Source organism: Rhinopithecus roxellana, chromosome 9 (genome assembly GCF_007565055.1).
Source record: "Rhinopithecus roxellana isolate Shanxi Qingling chromosome 9, ASM756505v1, whole genome shotgun sequence".
In the NCBI taxonomy this organism is placed as follows: domain Eukaryota; kingdom Metazoa; phylum Chordata; class Mammalia; order Primates; family Cercopithecidae; genus Rhinopithecus; species Rhinopithecus roxellana.
Genome location: NC_044557.1, coordinates 140,195,321 through 140,213,808, shown reverse-complemented (window position 1 = coordinate 140,213,808; position 18,488 = coordinate 140,195,321). Strand labels below are relative to the sequence as shown.

General features: G+C 36.5%; 1 protein-coding gene across 3 annotated transcripts in view; it reads left to right on the top strand.

Annotated features, from left to right (window-relative positions):
- Positions 1-6,677: 6,677 nt before the first annotated feature.
- The window catches only part of MSR1 (macrophage scavenger receptor 1), an 87,448-nt gene continuing 75,637 nt past the window's right edge, over positions 6,678-18,488 (top strand). Inside the window, exons 1-2 of one of the 3 annotated variants that reach the window (XM_030937407.1) lie at positions 6,778-6,816; positions 9,979-10,055. In XM_030937407.1, the coding sequence (XP_030793267.1) occupies positions 10,024-10,055 (32 nt within the window). In that variant the 5' untranslated portion in view covers positions 6,778-6,816; positions 9,979-10,023. Of the gene's footprint in view, positions 6,817-9,978; positions 10,056-18,488 lie in introns of those variants that run through there. The other 2 variants (XM_010358157.2, XM_010358158.2) reach the window with 2 other exon arrangements.

The window sequence follows — 18,488 nt, the reverse complement described above, 5'->3', positions numbered from 1 at the left end:
TTTTTGAACTGATATAGTTTTCAAACTAAGGTGTTATGAATCTCCACAATAATGACAATTGGGTTTCTACTCAGCAGACTTGAAGATTTTTGGATTATATAAGCCAAGTAACTCATTAAGAGGCCACCCAACATTCCTAGACCATAAATATTTATTTCATGTTTAGATAATTAATATGGAGGATTCACTCTCCTCCACCTCACAAATATCCTGCTAGCCTGCCAGTCTGCCAAACCTAATCAGGAACCAGAGGTCAGGGGAGCCATTTGATTCTGTCCAAAAAGATCATCCTTTTGGAGAAAACAGAAGGGTGAAGAGTGGATCTGGAGTGATAAATGAGAAAGGTTCTATCCCCCAACAGGGACCAGGAGACAGAAATCTTATCCTTCCTAATGACTACTTTTCAAAGGAATGGCTTTCAGGTCTTTGCAAAAAAATACTCCCAGGTCATTGAAGGAGACACTCCTAGGTGATAGGAAACATATGTACATCTGAAAAGGACAGAGAAAGAATTCGACATTGTAAGCCCTTTTTTAGAAAATGTTCTATTAAAGGAGGCCAGGGACTTATTGTCAGGTACTGGCTAGAACAAACAGTAAATTCGGTGACAGTCCTGAGCTATCCTAGGCAGGAACTCAAAAGGGGGTTGGGTGGTCCCAGAGATATGGCCTTGAGCTGTTAGAAGCCGTGTTTAAGTTTGATGATTGCTTCTTGAAGAGTAGATAACAGGAAACAAAACAAGTTTGGTGACATCTCTGAGAGATGCAGGCATTTGAGTGGAGTGTCCCTATCAATCATTTTTACAGTTCTCATCACCAGGTTAGAATCTGCCAATGAGTGGTGCTTCCAAGTGATTTGGGGAGCAAAAGAGAAAAACACATGTATTCTCTGATCGCAGGAAGATCAAACAGCAAATGATAGGTTTGAGCTTTGGAGGTGCAAACCAAAAAGTATCAGAGACTGGTCTCAATTAATTTAGATGTTTGTTTTGCCAAGGTTAAGGATATTCCTGGAAAAAAAGAACACAGAGTCACAGAAACCATCTCTGGTCTGTGACTTTCTCCATAGATGATTTTGAGGGCTTCCATATTTAAAGGGGAAAAGCTGGCTGGAGGAGAAAGAGGGAGGGTATGGCAATCCACATCTTGCAAGAGAAATGGAGCAGGTAGGGGAATAATCAATCATATATATTCCTCTCTTGCTCAGTAAATCTATAGTTTGCATAAGATAAGGTGAACATAAAATAGCTACCTGTGGAGATATTTAACCTTTTATCTCTAGCTATCTGCTTAGGAACAAAATGAACGGCAGTTTCTTGCATGATTCAGCTTTCAACTTAATTGCTTTTTTCTTTTGTCAAAATTAATTGGGTGCCTGAGTTCCTACTTCCCTTTCACAAAGGCCATCCTGGAGCTTTAAGCAGTAGTTTATGGAGATATTTTGAGGGGAACTGAAGATGTGTAGAATAAGCAATTATGTATGTTTATGAAGGCAACGTGAGCCATGTGGCTTAGAACATCACAGAACATACATTCTAGTTCATGCTCTGTCACTAGCCACGTAACCCTAGATAATTTATTGAAGAGTCTTTAAGTTTTCTCATTGCAAAATGAAGAGGATTTGCTATGAGAATAAAAGACAATGGAGTATGTGAAATTGCTATAAAGTCAATGGTATCCACCTTGCAACAATCCTTTTGGCTACAGCATAAATTCTGTTCTCTCATTTGGGCCTCTAGGCTGACATTCGTCATGATTTCACAGACTTCTGGGTAAGAATTTGCTTAATGCATTTTGCTCTGGCTTAAATTAATTGACACTTTTACAACTTTGAAACTCATTTAAACGACATGGGTCTTTCCTAAAATTCTGAAGCCATACTTCCCTAAACACAGTGCAGTGTGCATTACTGTTTTTAAAATAGCACATAAAAGTGATCTCATATTCACTTTTGTTTCTTTGCATTTTTGTGTCTTCTCAGTTAAGACATCATCACGAGGAAAGGGTGAATTGTCAAATGTTGCTTACAGGAGACAGCTGATCTTGCAAGGAAATTAGTCATTCGTATTTTGGGCATATGTTATCCATTCTACTTCCCTAACTGTCTAAGGACAGTGTGACTTTTAGGGTCTTAGATATGCTTACTTGCCTTTTAGTGTGAGGTTGTATATTAATCTAGCTAGGAGTTGGATTGCATCTAACATTTCCTGTAGATGCAGCTGTCAGAAGCTGAAATTACCTGTAGAGTGTCTTTGTTGCGTCTACTGTATTTAGGTTCCCCTACAAACTTCCCTTTCAAAAAAATCCTTGCCTCTCTTTCAGCTGTCATCCACTGTTATCACACTGGAGCTCTGTTGGAGGGGTGAGATGTGGGGGCGGGGGGAAGCGTTCTACAGTCTTATGATTAAATCTCAGTCTTTTAGTGGGCCCTTGTCCCTGGACCATGACCTTCATGAGCATTTCTAAACCCCCCCCTTTTTTTTTATCCGTCAAGTTGAACTGGAACTGGAAGACTAGAGGGAGTGAGAGCTGAATGGTTGCCCTTCAGCTGCCTAGCTAAGATAACGCTCTGATAAACTCTTTTCGCTGGGGAGTAGGCCTTTGTTACAGGAAATGCTCTATGCATATTTTAAAATCATTAGATTTCCCCTTCTCTCTGCCAGGGACATCAGGTGATGTTTTTTGGTATATACTGTGAGAACCAAGTGGTATTCCTGCAAGTAAAGCCTGTAAGTGTTTAGGGGCTCCTCTAAGACTGGAGCCTCTGATCTCTGCTGTGATGCTCTGTAATCTCCTCTCTCTCCCGGTTTCAGGCCAGTGGTCTCCTTGCGACCTGAGTTCTCTGATGGGTTCAAGACGTCATTGATTTTTAGTTTCTCCACCTTTTTTCATGGTGTCGAGATATGAGTGATGACTTCCAAGCTCTTTAGATGTTGAAGCTGGAACTAGAGGTCTTCCATGCACTTTCTTTAAAAAATAGACAGTATGGCATTGTGTAATGTTTCTCAAAAGAAAATAAATATATTGATCTCTATACCTTATTAAGTGTTGATATATTATTTTATTATAATTTTATGTTAAAATAGAGAAACACAAATTTAGACCTAAACACCATGAGCCTACAGTTCTTAACCAAGTTTTTGAAATATAATGCATATGTTAAATTTTAAAATGACACCAAAATATTAAAATTTTAACTAACAGCACCAATTTAAGATTGCGTGGGTGAGCCAAAATATTATTATATGTTTAATAGAAGGAAGATAGTATTTAATTCTGATGTTATCCTTGGTCTGTTTCTGGTTTTTGACTTCAATAATTCTCATATAGGAAAGTTCTGTTTAATAAGACTATATAAAATGTTACTGGTAACTTCACAGTTTTCTACTTATGATTATCAAACAAAAAGCTCTGTCAATATGCAGTTTTTCAATGTCAATTTTAATAAAGTATGTTTTGATAATTCTGTAAATGCTTTATAATCCTAAAGCAATATATGTCCATTGCAGCATTATTAAAATCTTTATTTAAATCACTATTTACTTACTGCTTTGAATTAAGAACATGAAAAATTTTATCTCTGAAACTTTATCATATGTATATCGTACAATAAATGTCATAATATATTAACTATATATTATGATTCACAACCTGTTGTAACTTTAGACATACAAAAATACCTCTTAGCCAGGTGCAGTGGCTCATGCCTGTAATTCCAGCACTTTGGGAGGCCGAGGCGGGCGGATCATGAGATCAAGAGATCGAGACCATCCTAGCAAACTTGGTGACACTCCACCTCTACTAAAAATGCAAGAATTGGCTGGGTTTGGTAGCGCACACCTGTAGTCCCAGCTACTTGGGAGGCTGAGGCAGGAGAATCACTTGAACCCTGGAGGTGGAGGTTGCGGTGAGCTGAGATCCTCCACTGCACTCCAGTTTGGTGACAGAGCAAGACTCCATCTCAAAAAAAACAAAAAACAAAAAAACAAAACAAAAAAAAACCTCTTAATGAGTGTAAAATGTTAAATCTTCTTTTGAGTTCAGTACACCTCTACCACAATGAGCCCTAGGACATCTGAATCAATTCTTTTGAGCCATTTGTCTATTTGATTATGAATCTCTATTTGGTCACTGGACATAATCTTACATATACCTCATTCTAGACACATATCCATAAGCAACAAAAATGCAGTAATTGGGATCCATCACAATAATTATTAATAAAGTAACTATCCGCATGATCTGGAATTTGCTCATATTTGGATTTGTTTTCTGTATACCTGTTTTTATGGAGATATTATAGTCCCCTAATAATACATATACTACTTCAGATTAAGAAAAAAACTATATTTTGCCAAATTTTGTAATCAGACTGGGTTTAAATACCAGCTCTGATGACTCATAACTCTATGATCTCGAGAAACTTAACATCTGTAAACGTTAACTTCTCAATTAAGGAAATGATATGACAAAATTGCTGTGAAGTCAAATGAAAGAATGAATGCAAAGTCCCAACCCCTTACACATTACCTCTGTTCTCAACCAATCATTGGCTTGAACTGAACATTTCTTACATGGTTCCCTGCTAAAGGTGTTTTTACATAGAGTAAGACCTAATAGATTATATTGTGTTATGTAATCTATAATTATTATATGTAAAACTATATAAAAATATATAGTACCTATTTACACATATAGAAAGGGAAAATTTTTAATGAAAAATTAGATTGGCTGAAGAGTGTGGAAATCATCACGTAGGGAAGTGATTAGCATTGTGGATATATACCAAACAATATTACAGAGACATACTAGAAATAAAGCACACTGACAGAAAGAAAGCACATTAGGATAGAATTCTGGAAAGTTGGTATCTTCGCTTGCTATTCCCAGAGTCTGACTTTTCTAATCATGTAGTATTGTCAGGGATGTCTACATTTTAAACTTCAGATTTTGTCAAAAAAATAAAAACCCAAAAGGACTATATTTTAAGATAAGAAGCATATACAAATAATTATAAAGGAAAGAGTGTGAGTTTTGTAGCCTCCAGTTCCGTGTCAGTAACAATTTGATGAGGAAGAGCCAATAGCATTTACGCTGCTCCAGGCTGGATGAAATTGTGATCCTACTTCTTGTCTTAAAGCTGCCTGGTTAGAAATTATGCAGCTTGCTTTGATGCCTGTCTTACTACTGCTATTAGCCTTTTAGTGGTTACCTTAAGAATGACGGAAAAATACTGTTACTTTGCGTCTCTCAAAGGCCATGCCCCGTTCCTGCATACTTTCTTTCAGACGTATTGTCTTCTGAAGAATGCTGTCCACGGGCACGGCAATTTGGGACATCTTTTGGTAGGAAGCATGATTCCTCCTGTTTGGGCACAAAGAAGTGACTATGGAATATAAACTAAACACCTTCTCCCAGAAGTTATCAGTTGTAAAAGTTAACTCATTAATATAGTGTTGGACGTTTTTACGTGAGTCATACTTGAACTTCTTGAATGTGAGTAAATAACTGAGTTGAATTGTATAAAACCCTGATGGATGGCAGAAGGGAAAGAACATCCCTTTCATTTGATCCCATGCCTGAGATTCCTTCCCTCTGCTCTACTACTGGAAGTAAACAACTTGTCTGGTGCTTTAAAAATTAATGCTGTTATCATTATAGAGAGAACAGAAGTGAGTGTTTTTAGGTTATTACTTGTACTTAGTAAGACATCATATTCTTTCTTCGTGTGTTTTGTGTTTGAGGCTAGGGATAAAGGTATAGGAAAAAGGATTTAAGAAAAAACCCAAATCACTAAACATGGACTCTTCTTTTTGTTATTGTTTTTTGTTTCTTGTTTTTTTTTTTTTTTTGAGATGGAATCTCACTCACTCTGTTGCCCAGGCTGGAGTGCAGTGGTGTGATCTCTGTTCACTGCAACCTCTGCCTCCTGGGTTCAAGCAATTCTTCAGCCTCAGCCTCCTGAGTAGCTGGGATTATAGGTGCATGCCACCATGCCTGGCTAATTTTTGTATTTCTAGTAGAGATGGATTTCACTATGTTGGCCAGGCTGGTCTAGTACTCCTTACCTCAAGTGATCCAGCCACCTCGGCCACCCAAAGTGCTGGGATTACAGGCGTGAGCCACCACACCCGGCCAAACATGGAGTCTTTACTCAACATTATAGTAACATGAAAGGGAAGATCATGAGAATTAATGAATGTTTTAGAAGGCATGGATTACTTATAAAAAAGGAAAGATCAGGCCAGGTGCAATGGCTCACACCTGTAATCCTAGCACTTTGGGAGGCCGAGGTGGGTAGATCATGAGGTCAGAGAATCAAGACCATCCTGACCAACATGGCTAAACCCCGTCTCTACTAAAATACAAAAAATTAGCTGTGTGTGGTGGCACACGCCTATAGAACCTGGGAGGCGGAGGTTGCAGTGAGCCGAGATTGAGCCACTGCACTCCAGCCTGGCAACAGCGCAAGATTCTGTCTCCAAAAAAAAAAAAAAAAAAAAGAAAGCTCAATCTGCCATAAATTATGCGCTTATTTCAACAACCCTTGTTTCTTTTTCTTTTCACTTCTCTTTTTTTTTTTTGTAAGCAGCCTAAATGGGGTGAAGAGTGAGTTATCTGACAAAATTAGATTTTGCAAACCTGTGCATTGGTGAGAGTGCTATTGAAACACATTAAGAAAGATTTTCAACACACCAATGTGTCATTTCCTTTCTTCATGTACCAGATGCTGAAATACTATGAGATAAAGATTTTAGGTTTCAATTGTAAAGAGAGAAAAGTGGATAAATCAGTGCTGCTTTCTTTAGGACCTAAGGTAAAAAAAAAAAAAAAAAAAAAAAAAAAGCTTATTTTAATGTTTTTTTCCAGAATTGTTTCTATTGATTTTTATGTGTCTACTCTATGTGTGTATGCATGTGTGTGTGTGATATATGATATATTTCTGTGTGTGTGTATATATATATGATGAATGATTTCTAGTAGAATGCTTTATTCTATCAGCAGTAATTTGTTGTGTTTTTTTTTTGTTTGTTTTTGATAATCAAAAAATAGAGATTTCTGCTAAATTTTCCGTGAGTGAAAAACATATGTGTTCACAAATACACATGAAATATACTAAATGCTTTGTAGTTTGAACTGGCAGGGTGCTTTTTTTTTTTTTTCATATAATTAAGCATATTTTGTTTAAGGTATTGACTTTATTCAAAGTGTAATTTGATATATTTCAGTTATTCTCCTTTCATAACTTTTCATGGAACATTTTTGGCTTTAATCTAATGCCTTTTATTATCTTTCCTTGATTATATAGCAAATATTGGCTGAGTATCTACTATATGAACTTCATTGAACTAGATGTGGGGAAAGGATACAAAAAATAAAATATAGTTCTTTTTGTGTTCAGGAACCTTATGATTTAAAACATCCCCAAATAGGCATAATGTAATTTGAGCACCTTAAGTAGTATGAAAGAGCTGTAGGTAATTACTATGAAAATATAGGCGAGGCCAAAATTACTTCTATGGGAAAAAAGTGTATCAGAAATAAATCTTCATGGAGATGCTAGAAATCCTATTAATCTTGAAGAATAAGTAAGATTCACACAGCATGCAATGGGAGGTTGGCATTTGCATTGACCAGGTAAATATAGTTATAGAAAAACCATAGAACTGAGATTATGAATGTTTTATGCAGTGATTAGCAGTTTTCTGCAGTGGGTAAGAGCTGATCTTCTGGGAGTAGACTGCCTGTGTTCAAATGCCAGCTCCCCCGCTCCCTAGCTGCGTAATATTGACTAGTTACTTACACATTTCAGGTCTTAGTTCCCTACCCTGTAAAATGGAGAAAGTACTACTGTGTACCTCATGAAGATACTGTGAGAACAAAATAAGAAAAGCTCATATTTTTTAAAAAATGGTATTTTAAAATAGCAGTGATTCATATATTGATGCTTTTTTGTGTATCAGGCAATTTACAAAAATTATTTTTAATGCTCACAACAATTCTTTAAACTTATATTGTGATCATATTTTACATATCTAAAGAAACTTCAGTTCAAATAAGTTAAAATATTTGTCTAAGGTCACACAGCTAAATGATGTCACAGTCAATACTCAAATCTAGATTTCAGATTCAAAAGTTGGTGCTCTTTCTTCTTTGCTACCAAGAATGAATATCAGTGACCTCAGGTTCAATATAAATATTTCCATTTCTTACTAAAATCCTTCTTACAGACAGGTTCCTCAAGCTGTTCCTTAAGCATAAAACTGTTAATTTCACAAATAATCTTAATTTAATTTTAATTTTATATACACATTCAACTGCTGTTACAAAAATCAAAGTTTTTATTTTATACAATAAAGGGGATCACAAGGTTATTATTTATTTCAAATCTTGAAGATAAAGTTGACCATAAGAATATGATGAAAAAACTAAATAGGGAAAAATCTTGGAAAAATGAATACATGTCAAGTATGAAAAGACAGATGGTAAATATGTATTAAATATAAAGAACTTATTCACATGCACAGATAAAAGGAACCTGTGGGGATGTATAAACAGTGAATATGAATAGATAATAACCCAAGAAGAAAAATATGTGACAAACAATTACAGTGAAGTCTCTCTCTTAACATTAATAATAAAAAATAAAAATGAAAACCACTTTTAGGTATTATTTAACTCTTATCAAAATCTAAATGATTCTAAAATAAGCTTTATTATTCAATGGTAGTGAATTTTGCTTGAAACTGCCATATTAATATATAAGTCTGGAATATTTATAAATTTATGCAATCTTTTTAAAGATCACTAAGACAGTAGAGCCCAAGAAGTTCAAAATAGTTTTCCTTTCACCTTTGAGTTTCACATATGGTGAATTATCCTAAAGAAATGTTTTAAAAGAGGAAAGCTAAATTATGAAAATAATGACCAGGTGTGGTGGCTCACGCCTGTAATCGCAGCACTTTTGGAGGCCGAGGCAGGTGGATCACCTGACGAACATGGTGAAAAATACAAAAATCAGCTGGGCATGGTGGCAAATGCCTATAATCCCAGCTACTCAGGAGGCTGAGGCAGGAGAATCGCTTGAACCCAGGAGACAGGGGTTTCAGTGAGCTGAGATCGCACCATTACACTCCAGTCTGGGTGACAAAGCGAGAATCCATCTGAAAAAAAAAAAAAAGGAAATATTTATAACATCATTATTTATATCAATGAAGCATTGCTGCCTGACAAAAGGAAAAAAAGTTTAAAAGAAAAAAATTATATTTTAGAAAAATGACTAAATAAGATTATATATACACACACATATACACACACACACACACACACACATACACACATATTATATATGTAGAATTATTATGTAGTGAAGACTTGGAACCAGCCCAAATGTCCCTCAGTGATAGACTGAATAAAGAAAATGTGGCACATATACATCATGGAATACTATGCAGCCATAAAAAAGGATGAGTTCATGTTCTTTGCAGGGACATGGATGAAGCTGGAAACCATCATTCTCAGCAAACTAACACAGGAACAGAAAAACACTGCATGTTCTCACTCATAAGTGAGAGGTGAACAATGAGAACACATGGACACAGGGAGGGGAGCATCACACACCAGGGCCTGTCAGTGGGTGGGAGACAAGGGGAGAGATAGCATTAGGACAAATACCGAATGCATTCGGGGCTTAAAACCTAGATGGTGGGCTGATGGGTGCAGCAAACCACCACGGCACATGTATACCAGTGTAGCAAACCTGCACATTCTGCATGTGTATCCCAGAACTTAAAGAATAATAAAACAAATTTCAAGTTTGAAAAATTCATTTGAAATATTAAAATAATGTGATGATTTTAAGGAAAATGCATAATACCAAATGATATTTGCATGACAACATGAACTATGTTACATGTGTACATATATCCAAAGACTCGAGCTTCATTTAAAAAATTAAGGGTTTTTTTTCCTTTATTAGGGTGATGAGGTGACAGAAATTTTATCCTAACGTATCTGTAATATTATGAGAATGTTTTATGAGAAAAACAAGAAAAAGTAAGTATATGGTTCCAAACAAATGAACCTTGAAATTCTTTCATTATGAATTTCCTGTAAACTTTTCATCCACTTGATAAAAAGCTGATATTACAGAAACGTGTTTCACTTCTCGTGAGCACGTGCTTTTAACAGATTACACAAACGCCAAAGATTTCACAACCCTTTATCAGTACATTGACATTTAATAGGAAAAGTCACTTTATGTGAAGCTACTGTTTTTCGTAACTTTCGAACTGATATTAAACGGCACACTTGAACAGTGTGATTCGTTCACTGCCTGCTAATGAAGGCTCATGCATGTATGTATGTTCACGTTACTAAAAAATTACAATGATTATAACCAGAGTAGGGAGCTGAAATAATCTGGTAATTTTAATAATAAATGCTTTTGAAGCCAAGTGGCTTCACTGAGGGTAATATTTTTTGTTTCAGTTTGCTAGTTACATGCAGTGCAGAGAGAAATATTTTATTTTCCAATGTGTAACAGAGGAATTTTTTAAATTCCCATTTTAGTGAACCACAAAGTTTTCTTGAGGCATAACCCAAGATATAAAATCCAGTCATCTTGAAAAAGATCTTGCCTTTCATTTCATTTATGAATGTAATTTTAAATACGGCATTGTGTATGTAATGAGCACCTTCAGGAACTCTCTGATTCCTGAACCAAAGAGATCACAACTCCACATCATGGATCTGGCTTGGATGAGAGAAGACAGATGGTAGACAAGACAAATAAGGAAAATATGTTTTGGGGGAAAGAAAATGAAGCCAGGATGGGGAAGACAAAGCCCCAGGGGGTTGTAGGTTGAAACTGGATGTTCAGGAACAGTCTGCTTCCTTGCTTGCTTTTTCTTTCTTTCTTGTTTTTTGTTTGTTTGTTTGTTTGTTTGTTTTGTTTTGTTTTGTTTTGTTTTGTTTTGTTTTGTTTTTGAGACAGAGTTTTATTCCTGTTGCCCAGGCTGGCATGCAGTGGCCTGATGTTGGCTCACTGCTACCTCTGCCTCCAAGGTTCAAGCGATTCTCCTGTCTCAGCCTCCTGGTGGCTGGTGTTACAGGTGCCCACGACTACAGTCAGCTAATTTTTTGTGTTTTTAGTAGAGATGGGGTTTCCTCATGTTGACCAGGATGGTCTCAAACTCCTGACTTCAGGTGATCCGCCCACCTCGGCCTCCCAAGGTGCAGGGATTATGGGTGGTCTGTGTTATTGAGTCAGACTTTAGTGAAGGCCTGAGTGAGACAAGAAGGCACTCAGGGGCTTTGAGCATGGGAGTGACTCAATCTGCCTTACTTTTTAAGAGGATTCTTTTGGAAACTGTGTGGAGAATTAATTCAAGAGTGTAAGAATGAAAGTCAGGGTGCTATTAACATCAACGCTCAATAGCTCATGCCTATAATCCCAGAAATTTGGGAGGCTGAGGTGGGAAGATTGCTGGAGGCTAAAGAGTTTGAGATCAGCCTAGGCAACATAGCAAGACTGCATCTCTAGAAAAAAAAATAAACAGGTAACTGAGCATGGTGTCATGCACCTGTAGACCCAGCTACTCAGGAGGCTGAGGTGGAAGAATTGCTTGAACCCAGAAGTTCAAGGTTGCAGTGATGTGATCACATGGCTGCCCTGCAGCCTGGGCAAGAGAGCAAGACCTTATCTCAAACAAAAAAAAATTGTCAAGGTGAAAAGAATGATGGGTCTTGGACAGGATGCTAGCAAGGAAGTGACAGGAAGTCCTCAGTTTCTGCATAGCATTTGAAAACAAAGCAACAGGATCAGATGAGACATTGGAAGTAGTGGATGAGAAAAGGCAAGGAACAAGGAAGACCTCTAGGTTTGGACCATATTAGAATTCTAAGCAGAGATGTTGTTAGGCAGTGGCATATATGGGTCTGGAATTCAGAGGCGAGGTATGGGCAAGAGATAAAGATCTGAGAGTCATCAGTCTTCCAGATTATATTTAAAACAATGAGGCTAGTGAGATCACCAAGGGAGTAAAAATAGAAGGAGAGAAAACAGAACAGAAACTGGGCCCTCGCCCACTCTGCTATTGAGATATTGGGGAGAAGAGGAGGAATATCCAGAAATAAATAAAACTCTCCTGGATGTGCTGTCTCAGTGAAATCATCAGTATTTCTTTTCTCAACAGAAAACCATGAGCATGAACAACTTTCATTTATGCATTCAGGGACTTTCATTTTTATACATTTACCACTGCCAATCTTGCAAGATTTTATTTCTGCTTCTACCACACAGGAAAAAACAACTTAAATTCTATGTGGCAGGTTATGGATTTCTTGCAGGACACGAACTTCTTTGTTCTTTTGCATGACCCTGACTGCTTCTTGTTTTTCTCCTGCAGTGTCAAAAAGTTCTTCCTTGTCTTTTGTACTGAGTCTTCTTCCCCTACTCACCCATTGAATATCATGTTTCCCAAGTTTATGTCTCTCGTGTTTTTTTCCTGAAGAAAGGTATCTTCTACTATTTGATTTTTCCCTCCTATTCTTTGCTAAAGTGTTATGGTTTAGATGCTATTAATTTGTCCTCTCGTTTAATGCCCTTGGATTATCCTCTTAGTTGTCTGCACCACTGCTGCTACCCAAGATGCCTGACTGGGCTAGATAAAAATAAGCTGAAGTCCAAAAATTGGAATAGAATGGAAGGAATGGATCCAAGGAAATCAGGAGTGTTTGTGCAATCAGATATGGGTCTTACACATGAGAGTGGTCTAGAAAAGCAGCTCTGGCTTCAGATTTGAGTGACTGTGCTTTGCTGGCATATGCCTAGCGGTATCATGTATTCTCCACTACATAGTAAGTAGATAATAATAATAAGTGGGTAATAGATGATGTAAATGGATGATATACCCACAATGAAAATCCTGGAAAAATAAAAGGTAGGCTGCTATAGAAAATCCACCTTGTAGCTAATTGTAGTATGTAAAACAAAAGCTGATTCTGAGACTGAGATCTGGGTTGGCTGTATTGGCTCGATCAGCACACAGGCAGTAGTTCAAGCCACGGAAGAAGATGAGATTCTTGGAGAGACTGTACAGACTAAGAAAAAAGGCAGTGACATCAGAAAATGCCACAAATCCTATGACTGCATTATCTCTGATGAACATGATCTTTTTTTTCCTGGAATATATATATACCAACATTTCATGCAGTTCATGATAAACTAATCCCTTTTGAACACTGGCCCCAGAAAGCAAACAGACTTCCCATGGTGCACAAATGTAGCCATCGGGAATATTGTTCATCCCTCGTTCCGCTGAGTATGCTTTAGTGTGCACCTCCCTTCTGGTCCACTACGCTCGTCAGGGACATTTTATGGACCAAATATTGTCAGTTAGTCTAAACCACTCATAGGACATGTACTAGAGAATTTTCCTTTTTCAGAGTTTAAATAAATCTTCCCAAGTTAACCACAGTTTAAAATACAGTAGTCCACAAAATATTTATTATCAGGCCGGGCGCGGTGGCTCAAGCCTGTAATCCCAGCACTTTGGGAGGCCGAGACGGGTGGATCACGAGGTCAGGAGATCGAGACCATCCTGGCTAACACGGTGAAACCCCGTCTCTACTAAAAAATACAAAAAAAAAAACTAGCCTGGCAAGGTGGCGGGAGCTTGTAGTCCCAGCTACTTGGGAGGCTGAGGCAGGAGAATGGCGTAAACCCGGGAGGTGGAGCTTGCAGTGAGCTGAGATCCGGCCACTGCACTCCAGCCTGGGCGACAGAGCAAGACTCCGTCTCAAAAAAAAAAAAAAAAATATTTATTATCACCTCTACATGCTAAAAAAAGATAACCCAAAAGTTAGAGACTTAAACAAAATCAAGCTTCATCTCTAGTTCAAAGTGAAAGGGAGAAAAGCAAGATGTTTAATAAACAATATATAATGTGTCACTAATAATAATAATCTAGGTCACTACTGCCAAAGCAAAGAATACTTTTTTTTTTTTTAACTTCACTTATATAGATAGTGATTCAGTGTTATATTTTGGGTAGGTTGTGAAAGCCAGATCAATTTATGTGATCAGAAAAATGAAGAAATTGATGAGTCAGATGCTACCGGCTACTTGCCTCTCCAGCCTCTTCTTTTTGAACCTCGTTTGTACCTATTTAGAGAAAAAGAATAAAGAGTGTACTACCAACCTAACTAAGGTTATTATAGTCTGGTTGTTTAAAATACCATTTTTTTCTCCTTTTGTTTTTTTCCCACTTTCCAAGGTACTCAAGAAAAATGAACAGATGTAATAGATCAAATTAAAACATTTTATTTCCTGAAAGCCTTTTTTGCCTATTGTGATGTGCACTGCCCCTCTCCTTTCATGGGAGAGACAGGAAGTTACCTGAATCTAGGCTGAAAAAGGTTATGTGAAAGTATAATAAAAGGGACACTTGGCTTTTTAAATCTTTGTTTTCTCTTAACCTAGGTAAGGCATACTAAAAATAAATATGTAAAGGAGAAAAATAAATGATGTCTTTATGAAAAACTAAAACTGCTTGCAGTTCCATGTTGTTCATACCTTCATGCTTTTTAACATGATATTTTCCATCCTGGAATGTCCTTATCCCAGATTCTGCTCATTTTCAAAACCCTGATTCATTGTCATCTTTTCCGTATTCCTACCTTCATTACCCACGTCCCCAAAAGAGGTAATCACTCCCTTTTGTACTATGCCTGTGCCTTATACATATATATAATAATATATTTTATTATATTAAATATTATTTATTATATAATAATGTAAATCTATTTATATGATATGTTGCCAATTATATGATATATAAAATATATAATATATAATATATTTGCCAATTATATAATATATTAACATAATATAAATTACATATAATTATACATATATATTTATATAATATAATTGGCAAATATATAGTATTACATATAATATAATTGGGAAATATATATGTTATATAATATATTATTTACTATAGTATATATTATATAATAACATTTATATATTATATATTTGTCAATTATATATTATATAAATTAACATATATAAATTATATATTATATAATTTATATGTAAATATGTATTATATGTTATAAATATAATTATAGATAATGAATATTTATATAGTTATTCATATATTTATATATTCTATTTATTCAGTATATTCAATATTTATTCAGTATATTCTATGTTCCAGGTTGCTTTAGGCTCTAGTGACATAATGTGGACAAAATCAGACATGGTTCCTACTCATTCAGAATTCACAGTGTAAAGATACTTATCAGATCCTAAGGCTTCAGGTTTTTTCACAAACGTTATTACCTGGTAGATAGAATAATCTGAGATGTTTCTTTTGCATTTCAGTAAAAATGGAGCCAGAATATCTCAAATGCGAGGATCAAAGCCATAATCAAACATATGGAGAAGGGGCCAGTAGGTAGCCTAAAAGGAAGCCATTTCTGGTTATAGACACGCACCAAGTAATAACCAGAAGATGTTGGCTTTAGACACATCTAAAGTTACATAAGTACATTATGTAAAGTTACATAAGTATGTAATACTTGATAACAAATGTTAACGGTTTATGTATTTACCACATTATACTTTTTAATCATTATTTTAGTGTACACTCCTCCTACTTATAAGAAAAGATTCAACCGTAAAACAGCCTCAGGCGGGTCCTTTAGGAGGTCTTCTGGAAGAACGCATCGATATCATAGGAGATGACAGCTCATGCCTGTTATTGTTTCTGAAGATCTTTCAGTGGGAGAAGATATGGAGGGAAAGACAGTTCCATTGATGAGCCTGAGCCTGTGTAGGCCTAGGCTAATGTGTGCGTTTGTGTCTTAGTTATCAACAAAAAAGTTAAAGAAGTAGAAACATTAAAAAAAAAAAAAAAGGTTAAAATAGCTTATAGGATAAAGCAGTTTAGAAAGAAAATATTTCTGTACAGCTATACAATTTATGGTTTAAGCTAAGTGTTATTACAAAAGAGTCAAAAAGTTGTTTTAAAAAAGTTTATAAACGATGCTGTAAACTAGGGCTAATTTATTATTGAGGAAATAAAATTGTTTATACATTTAGTGTAGCTTAAGTGTGCAATGTTTATAAAGTCTACAGTGTTTCACATTCACTCACCACTCACTCACCCAGAGCAACTTCCAGTCCTGCAACTTTCATTTATCCTAATTGCCCTGTACAGGTGCACAACTTTGTATATTTTATACCATATTTTTACTGCATTTCTCTACGTGTAGATATGTTAGAAACACACATACTTCCCATTGTGTTCCAACCTGCCTACAGGATTCAGCACAGTATAACATGCTGTATAGGTGTGTAACCTAGGAGCAATAGGCCAGACCATCTAGGTTTGTGTAAGTGCACTCTATGATGTTCATACAGCAATGAAATTGACTAGCAATGCATTTCTCAGAACGTATCTTAGTCCTTAAGTGACACATGTCTGCACATACCAGGTATACATGAATACAGTTTTTGCGAATCCATGTCTTACAAACTGAGTTCAAACTTAAAAAGCATTAGTACATAGTTCCAATTGCCTTAAACTATAGCGTTTTCTTTCTTCAATTTTTTTAAATGATATTTTAAGTTCTGGGATACATGTGCAGAATGTGCAGGTTTGTTACATAGGTATACACATGCCATGGTGGTTTGCTGCACCCATCAACCCGTCATTTACATTTGGTGTTTCTCTTAATGCTATCCATCCCTTTGCCTTCCACCCGCTGACAGGCCCTAGTGTGTGATGTTCCCCTCCCTGGGTCCATGTTTTCTCATTGTTCAGCTCCCACTTATGAGTGAGAACATGCAATGTTTTGTTTTCTGTTCCTGTGTCAGTTTGCTGAGAATTATGGTTTCCGGCTTCATCCATGTCCCTGCAAAGGACATGAACTCATCCTTTTTATGGCTGCATAGTATTCCATGGAGTATATGTGCCACATTTTCTTTATTCAGTCTATCATTGATGGGCATTTGGATTGGTTCCAAGAATGGCGATCATTAAAAAATCAAGAAACAACAGATCCTGGAGAGGGTGTGGAGAAATAGGAACGCTTTTACACTGTCGGTGGGAATGGAAATTAGTTCAACCATGTGGAAGACAGTGTGGCGGTTCCTCAAGGATTTAGAACCAGAAATACCATTTGACCCAGCAATCACATCACTGGGTGTATACCCAAAGGATTATAAATCATTCAACTATAGTTTTAAAGTGAATTTTGCTAAGTTTTATTGTCATCTCAGTTTTTTAAAATTATTTGGATTTTTTGTTCATGTGTTTTGCTTGGTGAGTAAAACTGCTATTTAAATCTAATAGGGTAAATTTAAAGGTAGGAAATAGAGAGGAGTGTGAATCTAAATAATCCAGTTTGGCTTCTTACAATAGTTCATTTTCCCAGATAATTGTTTATTTATTTTGCTTTGCCTCTCCCTGAGAAAGGAGATTTTGGTTCTATGCCTACCTCCCTTCATTCCCTTCCGCCACAGTGGTCAGATCCATTAAATAACATAGTCCTTGGTCAGATCAACATATCAACATAGGATTCATGAAAACCTACTCTCAGAAAGGAGGAATATGCAAAGATTGTCATTGCAAACTGCCAAATAAAGAATATCCTTAGTGATGTTTTCAAAATATATTGACAGGAGTTGAGTCATATCCTTACATGTCACTGCCTCTCCCCACAGTGGGATGAACACTTGCATCTGAATGATTGCCTTTCATTTCCTGGGCTGGATTTGAGTTTGCTGTCCTGACGCTGCCAGTGCACTCAGTTAGAACTGTGCTGTGCTAAGTCCGTTACTCAGCATTCAAGAAAATAAGAAATGATCAGAAGATGTTGGCTTTAGGCTAAATCTATCAATCACATGAACTAAACTGTGTCCAACAAAAGAAGTCATATAATGTCTTTTTATGGAAAAGGTTCTTAAAATGTGGTCCTCAGACCAATTGCATCACCTCTTGAGAATTTGTTGGAATTGTAAATTCTTGAGCCCTCACCGCAAATATCAGAAACTCTGGGGATGAGGCCCATCAGTCTCTTTTTGTCAAACCTTTCCAATTTTTCTGATACATGTTAAAGAGACACAGAAACATTTTTGTTGTTGTTATTGTTAAGCTACTTAGTATGCACATACCATTTAAATTATGCTGAAAAAGGTACAAGGACATATTTGTATGGCTGCCTATGTAAAATGAGAAAAGCCCTGGAAAGTGAAAGAGAGAGAGAGAGAGAGAAGAGAGAGAGAGAAAGGAAAGAGAGGAGAGAGGGAGAGGGAGAAAGGGAGAGAGACAGAGAGGAAGAGAGAGACCAGGTGCAATGGCTCACACCTGTAATCCCAGCACTTTGGGAGGTTGACTTGAGGGCAGGAGTTCAAGATCAGCCTGGCCAACATGGTAGCAGAGAGCTGAAATTGTAGCACTACACTCCAGCCTG